Source organism: Aptenodytes patagonicus, chromosome 13, assembly GCF_965638725.1.
Source record: "Aptenodytes patagonicus chromosome 13, bAptPat1.pri.cur, whole genome shotgun sequence".
NCBI classification, from domain to species: Eukaryota; Metazoa; Chordata; class Aves; order Sphenisciformes; family Spheniscidae; genus Aptenodytes; species Aptenodytes patagonicus.
In genome coordinates this window covers 3940301-3959795 of record NC_134961.1, presented here as the reverse complement: position 1 = coordinate 3959795, position 19495 = coordinate 3940301, and the positions used below count along the sequence as shown (strand labels likewise).

Below are 19495 nucleotides of genomic sequence, written 5' to 3'. Positions count from 1 at the left end.
CCCACAGCCGTTTCCGCCGGGCTGGGCCGCGGTGCCGCCGGCGGGGAGGTGCTTTGCGGCGGGGCGGAGGACACGGATCCGGGGAGCGCGGTGCCCGCGTCGGGGCGGACCAGCGGGTGCCGCGGGGCCGGGACCGCCCCGGTCCGGACCGAAGCCCGGGCGCGGGAGCCCGCCGCGCCGCTCCGACCGGGAGCCGGACCAGGCAAGGTACCTCCGACGGCTCCTCCTTCCCCTCCCCGCTCGGCGGAAGGAAGGTCTCCTTTTTATTAACTGTGGCTGGAGCTGAACCGATACGATTTACGCTTCGCGGCTGATGCGGCGTCTGCCGTTCTCTTCGCCGATGCTGAAAAAGAGCTCGCTTTTCTGTGCTCCTGACCCCGGTGCGACGGCGGTCCCTGCGGGCGGAGGAGCAGCCTGAGGCGGCCCGACAAGGCGCCGGGCTCGCGCCGGCGTGCCGAGTGGCTGGCGGTGACGGGGGACGGGTCGGGCAGAGTTCCAGTCACCGCTGCGAAAGGTCCCTTGGTCTTGTAGGGATCCGGGGTGGGGGGCGGGAGGTCCCCGGAACGCGCGGGCTGCCGGGGGGGGCGGTGGCGGCAGCGTGGAGTGCTCGCCCCGGCGCGGGTCCTTGAACACCCCCGGGGTGCCGGTGCCGCCCGGCTCGGGCCCCGCTCGGGGTGGGAGGGCTCAGGACGCTGCTGGAGCCCGCGAGTCAGCAAAAGCGTTGTTGTTGGCAGAAGTATTTTTCCTCCCTTGGGGTCGTTTGGCTCGGGCGCTCCTTTTGAAATAACTTAAGGCAAAACTGGTGTAATTCCCAGAGTTTTCCTTTCTGCTGGAAATCCTGCCTGAGGGGCGCAGGAAGTACGAGACCTCTCGCTGCGCTCACTTTAAAAGCCGCGTTAGCCAGGACCCGTGTTCCGTGACCAGAGAATCCACCACACTGAACTCGCTCTGAACGGCAGAGCTGTTCCCGAATCTCAGATTTCGTTCTTTAAAAATTACTCTTAGCGTGTATGGATTCCAAGAAAACTTAAGCCAAATTTAGGCTAAATTTTCAGAACCAGGGGTTCAGAAACGTAGGATCAGAAGTGAGCTGTTCTAGTCGTTTTAGTCTAGACATTTTGTATTTTGGGCATTTTTTTTCAGCATGTCCAAATTCAGCAGTTTCTATAGTTTCTGTCGGTTCTAAATTAGGAAATATCTGAAGTTACCTTGCTGCTTGCAGACTGTGATTTGCAGTTTGTCAAATTATGTGAAAGTACTGTATTCCTTATAGGCCCAAATGCCCTTTGCTGACTTCCATCATCTCAATATGAAAATATGCTGGAATGCAGAAACTTCAGCTTAAGTCATAAATAAAAATTGACCAGTTTCAAGTTTTTTTAAAGAGAACCCATCTGCTTGTTTTGAGAGGTTCTTCTCATATTTATGAGGAGAGATTTATCCAGATGTGCCCTGTCCTGCTCCAGAAATGCAGATACATTTGTATGTTGTTGCACGTTGTCGTGTAAAATGACATTAATGGTAAGTATCCCAAACTACATGAAGCAATTTGTGGAATGAGGATAACATTAAAATACTAGTAAAATTACTCATTTAAAAAGAATAAAAAAGAATGTCTTGCTCCTTTAAAATCCACCATTCTGAAGTTAAATTCTTCCTTTAGTGATCGTACAATGCTGCAGGAAATAGTGTTAGATAAGCAATAATATGTGTATTACGCCCTTTAAGATAAAAAATGGGACAAAGCCTCACCACTAAAGAATCCATAGTCTAAGGACCTGGTCATGGATTTGGGTTTCTGCTTGCCCAACACTTTCCACTGAAGTGGTCTCAGCAAGAAGAGAGAACATTAACACAATGGTGTATTAGCTGAATGGTAAAGAAGCATATGGGAATGGTTTACTGTTCAGTTTAGATAACACAAAGTAAGTGGGAACTATTGAATTTTATCTTTTGGCCCTTCATTGACCAAAGTTGCCATCCTTAATTATTGGAACTTCTAAATATCTTCTAGTCTACCCTTTCATCTAAACCTCCTCCTTAATGTAGTATACAGGGCTCCCTCCTCAGCTTCCAAATTCTTGTGAAAACCCACTTTGTCTGAGACGCCTACGCTTTTCACCATACACATACTTTGTGCGGTTGCCTCTGACAGTCACACTGCATATCTAAGAGTAGGTATTACGATTTATGTTCCTGTAGGTCTGCCATTTTGTATAGGCATTTAGGAAAAAAAATCAGTTAAAGCAGCAATAAAAAAAGATGGAAGTTACTCCCTAACTTTTTTCTTTTCTAATTTTGATACAAAATCAGTTGATGACCTTTTACTTTGCTTTGCTATATACTTCTTATCTCACTTTAGTCTGCAGTTACAGCCAGTGTTTTAAACCAGAAAGAATAAGACAAGATATGCTTTAATTTTAAAAAGATCCGGTTTTAAAACCGGGAGCGGTCCTTTACCTGTACAATTGCAGCAAAGGTAAACTAAGCAGTCTTATGTAGAAATTACTATCTCCTGTCTTTTGGGCATGAGTTACTCTTTGAGCATAACAATTTTGCAAATTATGCCTGTAGATTAAATGTGACCCTAATTTATTTAGAAGCCCAGACCAGAAGTTGTTACTGTTTTTCTTGATAGTAAATGAAATCTTTTCAATTGCATCATATTTTTTTTCAAGAGACAGAAATGATAAATGCTAAAAGCACATAACTTGTGCCAGTAATCACGTAGACCCGCTTCTAGCCCCAATAGAGATTTCTTTCACAGTTTTGGGGAAGTCACGTCTTTTACACCTTACTTTCCTCAAATATATTGGGATTACTAGGTTTTCTGTGATTTTAGTATTCTCTCTCTGTGTCATATACTTTTTTAAGATTGGTATTTCATTATCTGATATAAAGAAAAACTTAAGAGCTAATAGACAGGAAAGCTATTGCCATTTCAAAATTTTCTCCCTTTGCATTGGATTTATAGTTCATTACTCGTATTAAAAAAAAAAGTTTGCAGTTTCATTAGAGCTATGGGTTAACTCCTTTTTCATCAACGTGTAGATCTTTTCTCCAATGGGGGAGATTTTTTGCTCTGCCATCTGCTGATTCATACATGCTTATGTGATACAGGATTCTCTGCCAAAGTTTTAAGAGTTTCTTGGAACTCCAGTCATGCGACAGTATTACTTAAGAATGGACTGGAAAGCAAACACTTCCTCTCTTGACAATTCCAGGAAAAAGGAGGAAAAGAGAAGGATTTTTTTTTAGGCTGGAGCAGTTTGCTCTTTTTTTTTCTTAGCAGCAGCAAAGGCACTTGTGTTCTTTTCAAGAAATGTATTACTATGCTCAGTCTTGTTTTGTCTGTTCCCAAAATGTGACAAGCTCAGCTCTTGAGTAATAGTTTTCTTGAGCATTTATGAGAAATTTGTCTTTCAAGTATGTCCTTCATTACTAGATGAGCAGTAACTGTCTCAGAGAAGGTCACAAAAGAGTTTCCATTCTAATCTTCTATTTTCACTAACAATGTTCTTGTCCCTTAACCTCTAAGATTGAAATTTTCCATGTTTAATCTTTAGAAGCTTGTTTTAAAGAGTGGTCAATCATGCATGTGAGAATGGAAGAAATATAGTATCATTAAATGTGACTTTTCTGACGAGTGCAGAAACTTGGATTATGAGGAAATTGCCTTGGAGCTGAATCTGACATACTGAAGTAAAGATTGAGCATAAGTGAAGTGCTAGTACTTCTAAATATATTGAAAAAAATGAAGATTCTATTGCTACATTTCACAATAGTTTGATTTATGTAGATACATTTATCAATAAAAGGTATGGTCTTCTTTATAAAAAATTGATTTTTCTGTCCCTTACTCAACTGAGAAAGAGTCCGGCTGTTGCCTGCCTTGTGTTTATTCGAATATTTGCCAACAAATATTCAGCAGCTGTGCTTGAGAATCTTCCCACTTTTAGAGAGGAGTTATTTGAGGGGATACAGCTTTGGTAGCATGCCTTTGAGGCTGCACGTCCTTACATGTATACAGTGCCCACATGCATACTTCCAAAAGGTCATTAAATTTTTCTGAAGCTAATCACTTAACAAGTTTACACTGCAGCAGAGTTGCTGATCCCTCGCCAATGCCTTCTGTCTTCTGTGGTGGTGAAACTCAAATCTGTTAGAACCGTCAAAGGTTGTTCTACTACTGTAGTTGGAGCAGAGAGTATTGAACCACCATCAACAAATACATTTCAATGGTCTCTTCTACTTCAGAATCTAACAAAACTTCTGCAGAAAGCCCAACACCACTCTCCTGCTAAAGGAGATCTTCTGAGAAGTTCCTTCCTCTTTACTCAATCACAGAGAAGGAATCATGAGGTTTTGAAATCAAATGCCACCTGGGAACTTTGCAGGTGTAAGCAGAGCAACTGTAGCACGCAGGTAGTAAGAACACTGTGTCCAGACTCGGAGATTAGAGAATATCAAGAGCGTGAGAGGAAGGGACAAAAGGGTTGTGTATTAACAGACAATGGGCTGCTGAACAAGTTTCATCCCTCTTTATACTGAATGCAAAGTCATGGTTATTCCATATTAGTTAGCATGACTTTACCTACAAATTTACCAAAATTTTAAAGGCATTGCATACATTTCTAGTGATAGGAAAGCTGGTAGCCATATCTAATCCAGAATATGATCTTCCACTAAGTGGCTACGTTGCATCAGCAAAAGAATATTGGGGAAATAAGTTTTTTGAAAGTCTTAAATTAATTATTTCATCTGTTTTCAGTTTACTTAAACAGCTTTGCTATGCTTAAAGAATCTAATATGTGAAAGCTGCATAATTTTCCTTCTCTGAAGTTGTGCAGGTTATATCATGATTAGGTATGTGTTTTATAACTTCTAATTATTTACTGTTTTAATGAATCTGCATTCTGTTGAAGCAAGGTTTATTTCTATATAAGATAAATATTTTTCAGGAGAATTATTATTATTTAGGGTACTGGTGATAGGACTTGGGGAAAACGTTTTAGTCAATAGATCAGGCACTTCATTCTTAAATTCTTTCAGTTATCTGAGTGGAATCATAGGGCTTTGGTGACATGTTGATTGTCAATGATTTTGGTCTAGTGCTTACTCTTTTAATATCTCACATACTAGCAGCTTTGCTTTTCTAGTAGCTGAAAAGAGCGGGTCCACTGCCAATGTCAGTCCAGTATCCTCTGTAACTAAAACTTTGCAGAAAAGTCTTGTAGCTTATTTCTATTATCCTTATTCTTCTACACTTCTCATTGTTCCATGAGCTAACTTTAGGGGGATCAGGCACTGCAGGGGATCTGAATCCTAACATCTAGCAGAGTGGTAGGAAAAACTACACCCTTACCTTAACTGGGACACTGATGTAAGCTTATAATAATGTTTTCTGTTGGCAGAATTTCATCACAACTTGTCCTACTGAACCTGGCCAATGTCAATGATGGCAAGACTCCCAAGTGCTGCACCGCATACCCTGTGGATCCTTTTCTTTTCATATACAACAAATGAAGGTAAGTTTGTCAATGTTTTAAATTATTATACTGAAGTGTTTATCGACAGCATTTTCTCATGACTAGTAGGCAACACTATTACCATTAATTAACTAATATAAAATGTGTAACTTCAAATGTCAGAAATATCAGAATACTAGAATAAATTCTTAGATTTTTTTCTTTTTATTGACCTTTTCCATATGGGCAAGAAAAAATAGGAATTTGCAGGAAGGAGAAACTGAGGTTTGGAAAGTCATCTCCCTGCTTCCCCATTATCTAACCTCTGTTGGACACCTTGCTGCAAACAAGGTGCTCAGCAATAACCCAGGAACATCTCTGTAGAAACCCCATAAGAGGAGAAAGCACTAGTCTCTCATTTGCTTATTTTCATAACTGCCACTGTTCACCATGCAGGACCTTGAGGGAGCTACGCTCATGAAATGGAGCCTGTAGATCTACTGTTAAAGGGCATCTGTCGATTTGTGTTCTCTGAAGTGTGCAGAGTTACTAAGTTGGAAAATGTAGTTGACTGAATTTGAACAAATTTTGCAGGCGCTTGCTGTGAGACATTACGTGCTCTGACTTGTGCCTGTGCAGGGGCAGGTGACTGCCACGTGATGTCCTATGTGTTCTTCACTAGACCATTCTTTTGATCTGCCAGGACGTGTAGCTGCGTTAAGTCTTAATGCTGCTTGTTAGCTGATGGTTATTTTCTGAAGTTCAACTGGCAGGGGCTGAATACGAAAATGTTTTTTTCCTTGTATCTTTTATGATATTTGATTATAAAGAAAAGTTAGGTATATAAAATCATGTTTTCCAACAATGCATTTTTATTCTCTGGAAAAAGAATCTTACATTTTGCTTTCTGTAGTTATTAAGTAGTTCCACAGTAGTCTACAGTTTTTTAGTTTTCTTTTTTTTTTTTTTTAAAGCAAACGAAAATAGTTAAAAGACAATTAAAAATAGCCTGTCTCTAAAAAAGAAGGTTTATTAGCTACTTTCTTATGTACTGTGAAATAGTGCAATTTGAATTAATGAGAAGGATCAAGGCTTGCAAGCATGCATTGGCTGGGTCATCTGATCTAGGTAGTCCCACATTTTCAGTAAATGATCTTTACCAAGGTTTAATTTTACAGATCCCCCCCCCCCGAGTTAACTACATGTTTTAAGTTTCTTCAGCATGGTATTCTAGTTGAGGATTAAAAAAGAAATCCCATGTTTCAGTTCCCTTTTTAGCTACACGAACTGAAAACAAACTCTGTACTGTATGTGGTTTCAAAAGGAAATTCTCAAATATCTGAGGTTTAAAAAAAATACGGTGTACCAGAGGTGGAAAAGGGAGAAGGTCACAGGAAAAGAATACGGAAGCTAATTTAGAGTTCTGAAAATACTTGAGGACGCTGAAAGGCAAGATAAAGTAAAGCTGCTAATCATCATAGCTTAACACAGCAGGAAGAGCTTTATTTAATTGAAGTATTCTTGAAAGTAAGATCATTAACACATTGAAAAATAATTACATTCTTTAAAGGGCTTAAAATGTTAGTACTTCTTTTAAAAATGCATCTTAAAGTGGAAAAAAAAAGAAACTAACAAAAATACAAATGGCAACCAAATATAAACAACAGCAACAGGATAAATAGATAATGGTTCTTTTAAAATAAATGAGCAGTGTGACTGTTACAGTGTTGCAGAAGTTTAATCTTTAACTTGCTGCTCTTCTGATGATTCCTGGGGGTTTTTTTAAGAACTGGGGACCATGCAGAACAAAAGGGAACTATATGTGGTGCTGCCACCCAGAAAGGATATGAGAGTGATAGCTCTTATCTACAAGATAAATATCTAGCCTTAGTAACTAAAACAAAACAAAACATTTTCTAAATATTTGAACACTAATGAAACTGTGAGCTGCAGTCAGTTCTAGGTTTATAACCAGTCAATATACCAGACAATTTAGATTATGATTTTTACAGAATTTTTCAGTGGTTCCTTGACATTGCCGTACATCCTCATTTGCATAAGTGAGCCTCACTAAGGTTATTGAGTTTGCTCAAGTGATCCAGGACTGCTTGGTAGTCAAGTTTTGTGGGAGGCCTTTTGGAAAGGCAAGTGAAAGTGATGTGTGGATTTTAAAGAGGGTAAAAGGCCATACACTGACAGTACTAAACAGTTGTTTCTTTGAGTCAGGTTTTTATTGAAGTACCAGAAGGTCTGGTGGTAGATCCCATTGTATGTACTGTATCATGTCCACTAAAACGTATCTGACCATCATGTTTATTACATTTGTAGATACGGTACTGTATCAGAGTATGCAGAAGTTATGTCAGAATAAATAACACAAGTGGACTACAGAAAAGTAGAAATGTAGGAAGGATAAAATGAAATTAGGTATTTTTGACAACAAAAGGTTTTGCTTGGGAGGAATAATCTGAAACTTAGGTACCCATGGGAAAGAATAACTCTGTGAAGCAGCAGTGGCTGAAGGACAAAGACCTTACAGGATGTGAATTGTAGGCATCTTAATCTTGAATTTGCAATGTAAATGACAAGAATGGAGAGTTAGTAATGTGCTGGGCCGTGTAAACAAGATTATGTACGTACTATAGAGAAATGAAATCGTGTCTTTATATGGCCCTTGTATAATTGCCACAGGAAACCTTCTAGCAGAATCCCTTAGGAAACTATCAGAAAAATATCAATTAATAGGATTCTAAAAACCAGCCAAAGCTATTCTAAATTTTTACAGCGAATTGAGATGTAGAGCAGGAGAGAAGTATTTAGATCTGTACAACTTGTGCAAGAAAAGGGAGATATTGTTAATTTTTACCAATAACAGAGAAGTGAAACATCAAAGGTGGCAAAGAATTGTCTGGGATGATAAAAGTATTAGCTATTTCTGACTGCTTCATTTAGAAATTATCACATTCCAGTACCACGCTTGGCACACTGTTAGTCCTAATAACAGCATGACCTTACTGTCACATAGCTCCTCCTCTTCTGTTCCTTGTTTCAGTCATGTGGAGTGCATTGAAATAATGGAAAATGAGGCTGGAAGTGATGCTGAGGATTGTGTATTCCATCTCCCTTTCCAATTCTAACAAAGATATTTTGACTGATGTTTTCTATTTTTTTCTTAAATACTGCCAGTGAAAGAGATTGTAAAGGCGAACATTGGGAGTGCAGAGACTTTGGGCTTTTCTGTACCCTCTCAATGCCTGGAACAATGTGACTCGGTCTCTCCAGGTCTCCGAACACTGTCATAACAATGAAAAGTAAAAGACAGAACAGGAAATACTGAGTGAAATTAAGAAAAAGTGCATACTAGAAGAAAGCCTGTGACAGGAAGATCTTCTAGGCAATGGGGAACTGCTCTTGGGAGGCAGAGAGCATGCATTTGGGAAGCTTTAGAACCATTGTAGATAAAGCACGAGTACATGCCTGTAGGCAGTGATCTTGGTCTGACTCTGATTATCTGCATTTTGGCTTTTGTATTTAACACATAGGATGATGCTGGTTTATAATTAAATGTTGATGTGTTTTAGATAGAGCTATCAGAATCAGATTTTCTATGCTTGGAAGACTGTGTTGGATGAATTGTGCCTTTCTATTTCAATATTACTACTGCAGACCTTTTTCCTCTCCAAGACCGTAGACGTTGTCTCCAGAAAGGTGGAGACGTTTGGTGACATGCATCTCTTTCCATTTACCCAGAACACGAAAAACAACAATGCTTTCACTTCATTTATAGGGGGTTGGTAACTCTGTTTAGATGGAAAAGTTAATGTTTCTGCTTAGTCCAGTTTATTCTTTTGATTCTCTTGCTTCTCATTGTGTGCTGCTTCTCCCTAGTTATAGCTGCAGGACATGTACAGGAATTTGCATGCTTCAGTGACTATGACAAAGAGCTGGTTTGTCACTGGAAGGTGCCTGCACAAACGAATTGCTCCAAAGAATTCCTGCTCTACTACTGGAAGGAACTTTTTGTTCTGCCGTAAGTGTTTAATAAGGTGTTACATTATCATTGTTGGAACTTCATATATCCTATAGCCATTATCAGCTTTGATTCCCTCCCTCTACTGTGGGTGTGTGGGACAAAATGTAATCCAGATTATTATTCTTGCCGGGAGGAAAATGGGTTGCTGCAATTAACAGCACTCTCTGTTTGGTGGTCTACTCTTCTGCAGACCTCTCTGCACTCTTAGTACAGAGGAGTGATCAAGTCCTACTTGTAGGAGTGGTAGGGCTCTCATAAGTTTACCCAACCTTCATTTCACGAGAAATTTTACCTCCTTCAGGAGAAATCTCACCCAATTTACCAGTCTGTAGCAAAGGTACTCTCCCCTGGAGCCCAGGTGATTATCTCTGCGTACAGTCTAACTCTGTTCAAGCACAGACTGTTGTCCCTGTTCTGCAGCAGGGCCAGTCGTCATCTCCTACAAAGGAAGATGCATCTGGACTCTCCTGTTCCTCTCCATATGATTTCTCCACACAGACATCCAAAGATGTACACTGTAGTAAACCGTTCCTGTACTAGCAAGCTGTCAGTCCGCTCCTTCAGATGTTGAAGTGTGACAAAGGGTGTTAATTTTTCCTGTTGGGATCAATCCTTAGCCTTTCTGTCAAGTTTTTCATTTGTGTGATACAGATATCCAAGGGGTGTTTGGGGAGGGTGTGTTGTTTGGGAGAGCTCAGTTTTTGTTTGGATTTGTTTGGGCTAAACGTTTCTAGGACCTGAGCTTGTTTGCCTCAGACTTGATTAGCTCTACACATTGGGAAGCTCGATTTCACCTTTTCAAGAAATAGTGTGCCACACTCTAAACATCACATAATTTTCTGCCTGTTTTTCAGAAATCGTGTGTGTGTCCCTGAGAATGGAAAAGACAGTTTAAGCTGCGCTTGCACAATACATCCGGATTATTTTGTATCAGGCCTCACGTATATACTAGCTCTACAGTTCAATGGGACTGATATGTGGAATTACAGTGTTACACCAGCCCTGGTTGGTAAGAAACTGTTTACTTTGTCACCAGGACATCTGGTTCCAGGCTATGCAATCCTAACTAACTCCTCATTCATTTCACTGGAAGAGTTTTTCCTTACCAGAGGTGAAAAGTGCCATGCTGGCTTAAATGCAAAATCCATTTGGCTTAGAAACCTGATTCTGGAGTAGATTCTTAAGGAAAGAGTATAAGTAATGGGGCAAGCAGAGAGTGATTCTTCCTCTAGCTGTACCCTCTCAGCTGCCAGACAGCAGCAGTTTGGGGGCTTAGACGTGCATTTTACTTGTGGCAGTAGAATTCAAGGATGAAGAGGAATGTGCTACTTCCAGTTTCTAGAAAGATACTAGGCTATCCGTACTGAAATTTCTTCCATTCCTGTCTCTGTCATACTCTGATTTTTCATGCTAGTTGAATCATCCCCCTGAACAGAGATTTTTACAGTAATTGCTGTTGGATTATAACAACCAGTGATAAAAAGTTAATGACTCCGCTCTTTCACAGGACAGAGCATAGATACAGTTTATGTCTCTCTATTTTGCACCTACTTTGTTTAGAACAGTGTGCTTGTTCGTAACACTTGTCACCTCAAACACTCAGAGAATATCATTCACATACCTTAGGTGGGCATTCATCTGCATCAATGAGCTGGTTCTTTTCAGAATACTTGATTGCCGCTGCTACTTATCAGCAGAATAAGCAGGAGCCTGCATCAGTTTCTAAGAGACAGGTAGCCAGGACAGCCTGGCTGCAAAGTTGTCAGAAGCTCTGTGCCTACCCCATGGCACAGCATGCTATTGTGAGGGTGCAGGTTGTTCCCATTTTTCCAGGCTGAAAGCTGCGTCCAGTGCACCAAAAGGTTGACCTTGCAGTTTGTTCAGCCAGCTTGAAGATTCAGTGCTTGTTAATGAATACCTTGTATGCTCTGTTTTGGCCTCTATATCCTCATGCTACAGCATAGTGAAAAGGGCTAAATGCATTGACTGCGATGAGATTCTGGTCTCTGGTGAATGTTTGTGTCTCTGCTTCTCAGTGCTTTCCCATTGCCATGTTCTCCTTAATTGTATTTTTTAACATACAGTTAAACCAAGGGCCCCCAAAAATCTTGCTATTGAGAAAGTTGAAAATGGTAATTTCAATCTGAGCTGGGAGGAGAGCTACTCTCCTCCATCCATGCTCTCTGGACAGCCGGTCATCTATGAAGTGAAATACTGGAGGAAGCAGCACCCGACAGAGGTAAGAGACAGCCAGTCTCTTGATTTTTCTGTCTCTCTGGAGCTTTCAGGTTTAAAAAGTCCTCTGAAAAGTCTTGAAACCATTTCATGAATAATGGCGTAAGGGCCAAGCAAGGGCAAGTCACACAATGTTCCTGATCACACGCTTGCCACAGGTCACATTGTCCCAAAGTGATTCAGCTGGGCTTTAAAGGACTGAAACTCTTCTGACTGCCACCCCAAAATGGTCTGCTGCTCACAGTAGACAGGGCAGAGATTGAAAATACAATGCTTCTGTTCCCTGAACTTCATTTGCTCCTTAGACGTCAGGAAGCTGGAGGCTGTTCATGACTCTGGCACACTTGAGGCATTTCAGACACCCTCCTGAACAATCCAGCACTTTAGGGCTGGGCTTCCTCTGGTAGGGGATGAACATGCACGGTGGCATGTCACAAATACCACCCGCTCATGACAACAAAATGCAGTATCACACACAGCGGATAAGGTATACAGTCATTCATTTGCCCATTTGTGAAAGGTTGCTGAAACACATAACACTATTGTTGTTTAATTGCTGTCACTAACCTTTCACCTCATAAAGAAGCCAAAGTGAACTTTCTCACTTTCTTTTCAGATTTCTGTAAAAGCAATTAACTACCAAGCAAAAAGCTTTGAAATTACTGCAAGCTCCTTGAGGAGAGGCTATGATTACGTTGCAAGTGTAAGGTGTAACTATACAGACTACCCGGCGTACTGGAGTGAATGGAGTGAAGAAGTTGAATTTCACTACGGTAAGTATTGTAACAAATAGCAGCTTGATAAAAGTATGGTATATTTTTATAAACCATATCATATATACCCCGCTGCTCTCCTCTCAGAGGAGAGTTATGGAATCATCATCTTCATCCTTTTGAATATATTGTGGATACATCTGTAAAGGCTTCCAAAGAGACTAAATGTAAAAAGGCAACTCCTGGGGAAACTGAGGAAGAGAAGACCAAGGGAAGTTGGGTTGTTTAGCCTTGTGGGAAAAAAAGGCTGAAAGGGAATGTGTTTATTCTCTATAAATATTTCATGAAGTAGACACCAGGGAAGGAGAAGAGATGTTTAAACTAAAGAACAACATTGACGTAAGAGCAAGTGGATATAAATGAACAAGAGATATTTAGGCTGCAAATTAAGCAATACTTTAACCATCAGAGGGCTGAGGGTTTATAAAAATCTCTGCAGAGCAACGGAGAGGACAAGAAGCATAGCTGCACTACAATGGAGATGATAATGCCATTTTAGGGACTGTGTGACAGGTTTGTCCCCGAGAGCTGACAAATGGCCTCACAGTACATGTTGGCTCTCCCAACTCCTAACACTCAGAGTAACTGACTGCAGTACCTGCATTGACCTTTCAGACATGCTACACACCGTCACCACTGGTAGCTGTGTATGTTCTGTTGTTTATCTGCTGGAGGCCTTATTTTACATCCTCTAAAGGAGCATTTTTTTAAGGTGCAAAAGAAGAGCAATGAATTTGGTATTGCCCAGTACTTGTATTTATATGCACATACACATGTAAATGTATATGTTTGTTTAACAGATTACCAAGTAACAGCTGAAGACGTTCTGCAGATGGCTGTTCCCGTATCCTGCATACTGATCATGGCAGTATCTGTAATTTGTTACTTCTGTTTTACCAAGTAAGTGTCATACTGTCCACAGGTTTTATAGAGTAGCAGTTTGCACACATACCAGTATTGCTATTGATTAGCTGAATGTCTAGTAGTACAGGAATCTAATGTTTTATTTTTCCTCAGCACCTTTATCTCACTCTCTAGGAGCAAACGTTTTATAAACTCAAGTCAGTTGCACGCTGTCATTTTCTGAATAGATAACTGAATATTCTTTATTAATCTTACTAGAATGGGCTTGTTACAGCATCCAAAACAGGCTGCAGTTACGGGGTTTGTCAGTTTTGAACCCCAGTCTTTGCTGGAATTCCAGTAATGATGGTTAAATATCTGTATTTCTTTTTAAATTTTTTTAGTGGTAAGGTGAAAGTGGGATCCTATCTGTTTCGCACATCATTTCAAACATGATTAGAAGAACACGTGACTGTGGTTGTGCAGAGCAGTCACGCACCAAACATATAAACATCTTTGCACTAGTTTAATGAAAAGCAGCACTTGGAGATGCACAGAACAAGCGCTTCCTGTTGCTGCAATGCAGATGGCTAAGAGGGAGAGAAGAACAGAAGAGGGAAGTGTACACTGATGAAGCCAAAATGCAGTCAAAGCAAACAATTTTAATTCTTCTCTTGCAGAGTGAAGAAAGAATGGTGGGATCAAATCCCAAATCCAGCAAAGAGCCATTTGGTCGTAAAAAATGTCAAGGTAATTTAAAGGCTTTGCAAAAAATACCTTTTCCTGATCACCAGAAGTAGAATATGTAATAAGTGCTATTGTCTGGCTAGTGCAGGGGATACTAAATACAATTCACGTGTCCTAAATCTCATTTGTATCTTTATTAGTTTTCAGTTTTGTGCTACATTGATGAAATTAAGTTCCCTTTCCATGACTTAAAGCAGAGTCATATGGAAAACCAAATGTAAGTAAGATAAAGGGGAAAAAAAAACCCTCTGCTTTACAGCATAAAATAGTTTCCTATTATATAAACTTTAACTGTCCTTTCCTTTTGACTTCCAAAAACAGAAGTTGCAAGAACTGTCTGGCTCAAAGTTTGCCAAGCCAAAACTTCAAGGGAAAAGATAACATCAGAAATGTTGAGAAATGTTGCAGTTGCCACAGCAAGTCTGAAGAGTGGTTTCCAAAAGGCAGCAGTGCAGTTTTAACCCCGGAGACAATTGTGGTTGAAGAGTCTATAGAAATCTGTGAATGTTTAACAGACATTGAGGCTGAGAGCCAGGAGGAGACTAGTGACCAGATCACCATGTTTGAGCCTTGTGAGAGCAGTGTCATTGCTTTCAGAGAGCACACTGAACACAATGATGCACTAGCTAGCATGTTTATTGAGCTCCTGGCAGATGAAAACAACGTGCAAGACAATAAAGACCCAGACATCAGCACAGGTGAGAATAAAACATTTGAGAAACTTGAGTCAGCAAATCCGTCACAGCGAAATCCAAAAGAAAGCGCAGCCCAGAGTCAGCAGCCATGTGATATTTCTCATAGTGACTCCCTTTTCACCAAAGCCTCTCAAGATGACTACAATTGTAGTACAGCCAGCAAGAAGTCAGAACAATCAGAAGAATCCTTTGAATCTGGCTATCAGAGCTCCAGTATAAATTCTGCTTCTCTGGATGCAAGAGATCTTCAACATGTGGTTCATCAAAGCCTTTTTCCATGCAGTTCTGAAAGTCAGCATGACTCATGTGTCCTGATCCAAGAATCTCCAAATAAACCATCCTTTGGGACCAAAAAAGACAGAATAAGCAACCCTGCACACAAGAGTTTTGATACGCTTGTGTCTCCATCCATGGGGCTGTGTAGCTCTGCATATAAGAGCTTTGACACCCTTATGTCTCCATCCGTGGAGCCCTGTGGTTCTGCCTACAAGAGCTGTGACACCCTTATGTCTCCATCCGTGGAGCCCTGTGGTTCTGTCTACAAGAGCTGTGACACCCTTATGTCTCCATCCGTGGAGCCCTGTGGTTCTGCATACAAGAGCTTTGATATTCTTGTGTCTGCATTCAAGGAACCAAGTAGCTCTGCATATAAGAGCTTTGATACCTTTATGTCTCCATCTATGGCTAACAGTAGCCTGACTCTGTGTTTTGAAAATGTGTGCTCCTCACCACCTTTGACACAGTTTTCAGAGACGCCAGAACTTAGCTGCAGAGATCAAATTTATCGACCCCCTAGCAATCAGACATGTTATACCAACTACAGATCTCCCTGCACTGAGCTTGATTTTCAAAACATCTGTTCAGAACATACTGATTTTCCATCTTTCTCTGCACATGCAAATGACAGTGCTTCAGCTTTCCTACCAGAGGAAGAAATGCATAAGCAAGTAACATACCAAAATGTTCAAAAGAACGCCAATATAATTTCTTGCCCCACTGGACCTCAACCATCTGGTTATCAACCTTTTGATAATGCAGTTAAATGTAATGGTATATACTGTGACAATGACAGCGAGGTTATCTCTAGGACACTATATGAACCCTTCATTCATCTTTTGTACAACAACCTGAGAGAAACACCTCCAGATACTATAATCTGTGAACCTGACCAGAGGGCAGATGGCCATGTATGTTTGATTCTACAGGGTTTTGACTGCAGCATTGTCCCAGGTTTAGCCTCTAGTGAGAATGTCACGCAGACCAGTGATGGCAGCCTTTGGATCATCAACTCTAATGAGCTGTCTAGTGATAGCAAAGATGAAAATACCAGCAGAGACGAACAGCTGTTGCATTTGTTAGAGCTGAACTGTCAAGATTTTAACAACAGAGAAAGAACTATAAAGGGGACAAAACCTAACAGCTTTAACTATACTGGTAAAGGAACGCAAGAGAGCAGCAGTAACAGACTAAATACTGACTTTCAGCGCCACATGCACAACCACTTGGGGAAACTTGGAAATGCAGGGGAAAATAAAGAGGTGATAAAGCATGCCGTAGGCAGGAGGTGTGGCTCAGCAACTAGCTTACCAGAAGAATCGCTGGACAGCATTGGGCTAAACTTAGAAAGAAAAACTGCAGAGCTCCTGGTCTCAGACAAGTTGTCACGTCCTCTTTTTGTGGATAGTTCCTGTCCTCCTGATTCTCACACCATTCACAGTGAGGGTTCCAGACTGGCACCTGCATTTAAAAAAAGACCAGTAGAACTATTGAGGGAAAACAACAGGAAGAATGAGAAAAAAATGAAACTTGTACAAGCCTTTGCACAGGAGGACAACTGCTACATGAAGGTAGCCTAGCCACGCTTGCCAAGACTAAACAAACCAGTCTTTGGAAATAAACTGTTTGGCAAGTTGAAATGTTGTTTGTTCTTCCAATCTTGCCTGAAGTGAGGTCTGCTAAAGTTCAGACATGGGTTCAGTGGGTTGTAACACTCATGCCTGCTGCAGGGCTGGCAACCAGTATGTGATGCAGACCCCTGGGTAACAGCAGGGGTTAGCACCTCACAATTGCAGCTACAACTCTATCAGGGGGGCGAAGCCAGAGCTAAAGTTTCTCTGTCTGTGATTGTTCTCTAAAAGTGAGCAGCAGCTGCGTAAAGTAGAAGTTCTTAGTACAGCTCCTGTGGTTATTGCCCTGGCTCTCTATGTTGCTTGGGAAGCCCACAAAGGTGATGTGGAAGGTGCTGACACACCTGGAAATGGGATGTAGGTGCAGGTTAGAGGGGAAGTGACTGACTTGCACTGACAGCATCACACAGCTTCTATAATTTATTTATTGGGCGGGGAGGGGAGGAGGGAGGTCCTGTGTGCCTAGCTCCAGCAGGGGATATATGTTTCTATACTTGCTCAGCCAAGACCTGAAATAAAGATTACTGTCATTTGGGCTTAAGCAATGCTATTATTGATGATTAGTTTCTTGTTCTGTAGAAGCAAACGGAGTTATTTCATACTTCTACAGCTGTAAATGGAATCAGACATTTCTAAGCAGTCTTTTCCCAGAAAGTTTATCCAGTCTATGGTCAGACTCCCTAAATTGATGGAGCATTTTTTCAGCTTCTTGTTCTTGTGCAGTCAGAATGGGAATTATGCCTGCAGCTTTAAGGCAGCATATACTTCTTGCTGGATAATTGTTCCAAAAGTTTTAATCACAACTCTGAACTTTTCTAGGGCATTATCATACGTTTTGGTATGGTAAATTCCACCCTAGTATGCTGGCAGTGGCACAAAATAGTTAAGAACCATTAAGTAATTTTGTGTGTATTAAAATATGTATGTGTATTCTCAGTTAGAAAACCCTATTTGCATTGCCATTCATAAGGAAGGAAACCATAATGCTAAGCACAGAAACTGGTTTAACGTGTTTTGTAAGATTTTTGTACTGCAAATATCTTTTCAAAGTTCAGGTTGGCCAAGTAGTAGAGGTATCTATGCATCAATTTTGCAGCAGTAAAAAAGGGTATGTAAGCCCTGGAAGGAGACTTGCAGTGAAGTGTCTGTATTTAGATGTGATAGTTAGTATTTGTATAGGCACTGGTTTGTAGCTCACTTTCACTAAGGTGGTGGTTAGTGAAAGATCTTACTGCTTGTAGCTAAGGTGCTGATGACCATGTTATTTATTTGTTTTTACTGAAAGTATCAGGTTGAATTTTATTTTCACTCAGGTGAGGGTTAGTTCTATCAGAAATACTCTTTCTTTGCATGAGGGCAGTCACTGCCGTAGTTAACATCAGCACAAATTCCGTGAAGTGGGAGGGCTGTGAGGCAGACAGGTGAAGAGGCTTTCCAGGACCCATCAACCAAACCCACACTGAAATGGTGGAACAGGAAGATGCATAGAGGCCATGGTCTGCCTCATGAGTAAGCTGACTCACTTCCCTAAATCCAAGCAAAGTCAAGTTTAAGCAAAAACCCACAGCTAGTTATTGCAGCTACCCAGAATGGGTTACTCACTGTTTACTGTAATAGCACAGGGCTGTTAAGGGAGGCTCAGGGACACCAGCGGTGCTTTCTTCCCCTTCTGCTCCTGACCTCTCCCTTGTGCTCTTTGTGAAATCCTCCTGGAAGGCTTGCACTTGGCTGGAGCAGCCAGGAGTGGTCTGCCCAGGCCAGGATTGGAAAGCTGTTTGCTGTAGCACTTCTCTGCTGAGCCCCAGCTTCATTCTGCCTTTCCCTGGCTTTTTTTCTTCTACATAGCTATGCCCTCCTGTCTTCTCATTTCCGTTGGATGGCGTTCTGTGCGTGGGTATTCTTCCCCTTCTCTCTCTTCAGTATTTCTTCAGTGAAATCAAACTGTAACTCTTCGAGAAGGGGGAGCCCTGTTCCTATGCCTTTGCATACATAACACAGAACTGGCGATAAACACCGGGGCTGGCTGGGAGGCTGTGGCAGGTGCACCTGCCCTGACAAAGACTGGGGGCATTAAGACCACTGCGTCCTTACTTTTCATGTCCTTACTTTTCTCGCCTTTACTGTGGCAAGTGCTGACCATCACATACACACTTTGGGCCAGTAGTTACTGTTACGTATACATGTATACAGGTGGGGCGAGGGCTAAGAAAGTCAAGGCCCTCAGTCAATCAGAACTGAACACAGATCAGATTCGACCAGGGTATAAATGGAGCCCTGCCAGAGGGCAAGGGGAGCGGGTCCTCCTCCTCAGAGCAGCGGGTCTGCAGTTGGGTACTCTCCCCTTGGGTCAGGATGCCGCCCAAGAAAAATCCTCGAGGTTGAGAGCCCTCATCTTATAGGTGGGTGACTGAACGTTTGGATCCTCATTTCTAAAGCCAGCTGTGCAGTATTAATTCCTCGTACACCATCCTGAACCTGTGGTTTACTGATGTTGTTGGAGTGTTGAATGATTTTGATGAGCCTCATTTCTTGTTAGTTTTCTGCTAAACAATTTTGGTTTAAATAAAGTTTATTTTTTAATCTATCACCTGCCTAATTTGATTCTGTGAGCCTCCGCAACAGCAGCTGGCCAGCTCACACCCTGTCCTGCGATAGGCACTGTGCATGACTGCAGTGGGAGCTAAGTTCATGTTCCGTCCTCCACCGCCTCCACTTTTGCCACCCGGAGCTATTGCCAGGCTATAAAACAGGTTTCAAATGACAGGCGTCTGGCCAAAGATGATGATCTGCCCGG

General features: G+C 41.4%; 1 protein-coding gene across 3 annotated transcripts; it reads left to right on the top strand.

The window, feature by feature from the left end:
* The first annotated feature begins 39 nt into the window (after positions 1-39).
* IL4R (interleukin 4 receptor) lies at positions 40-19285 on the top strand. 3 transcript variants are annotated; one of them, XM_076350718.1, is made up of 10 exons: positions 40-207; positions 5415-5528; positions 9357-9498; positions 10356-10510; positions 11586-11740; positions 12353-12509; positions 13310-13409; positions 14033-14102; positions 14240-14316; positions 14421-19285. In XM_076350718.1, the coding sequence occupies exons 2-10, from the start codon at positions 5450-5452 to the stop codon at positions 16648-16650; spliced, it is 3165 nt and encodes a 1054-aa protein (XP_076206833.1). In that variant the 5' UTR covers positions 40-207; positions 5415-5449; the 3' UTR covers positions 16651-19285. The 3 variants fall into 3 exon arrangements, with proteins under 3 accessions (XP_076206833.1, XP_076206832.1, XP_076206834.1); XM_076350717.1 differs by having other exon boundaries at positions 40-514; XM_076350719.1 differs by lacking the exons at positions 40-207; positions 5415-5528; positions 9357-9498; positions 11586-11740 and having other exon boundaries at positions 10386-10510.
* The last annotated feature ends 210 nt before the right edge of the window (positions 19286-19495 follow it).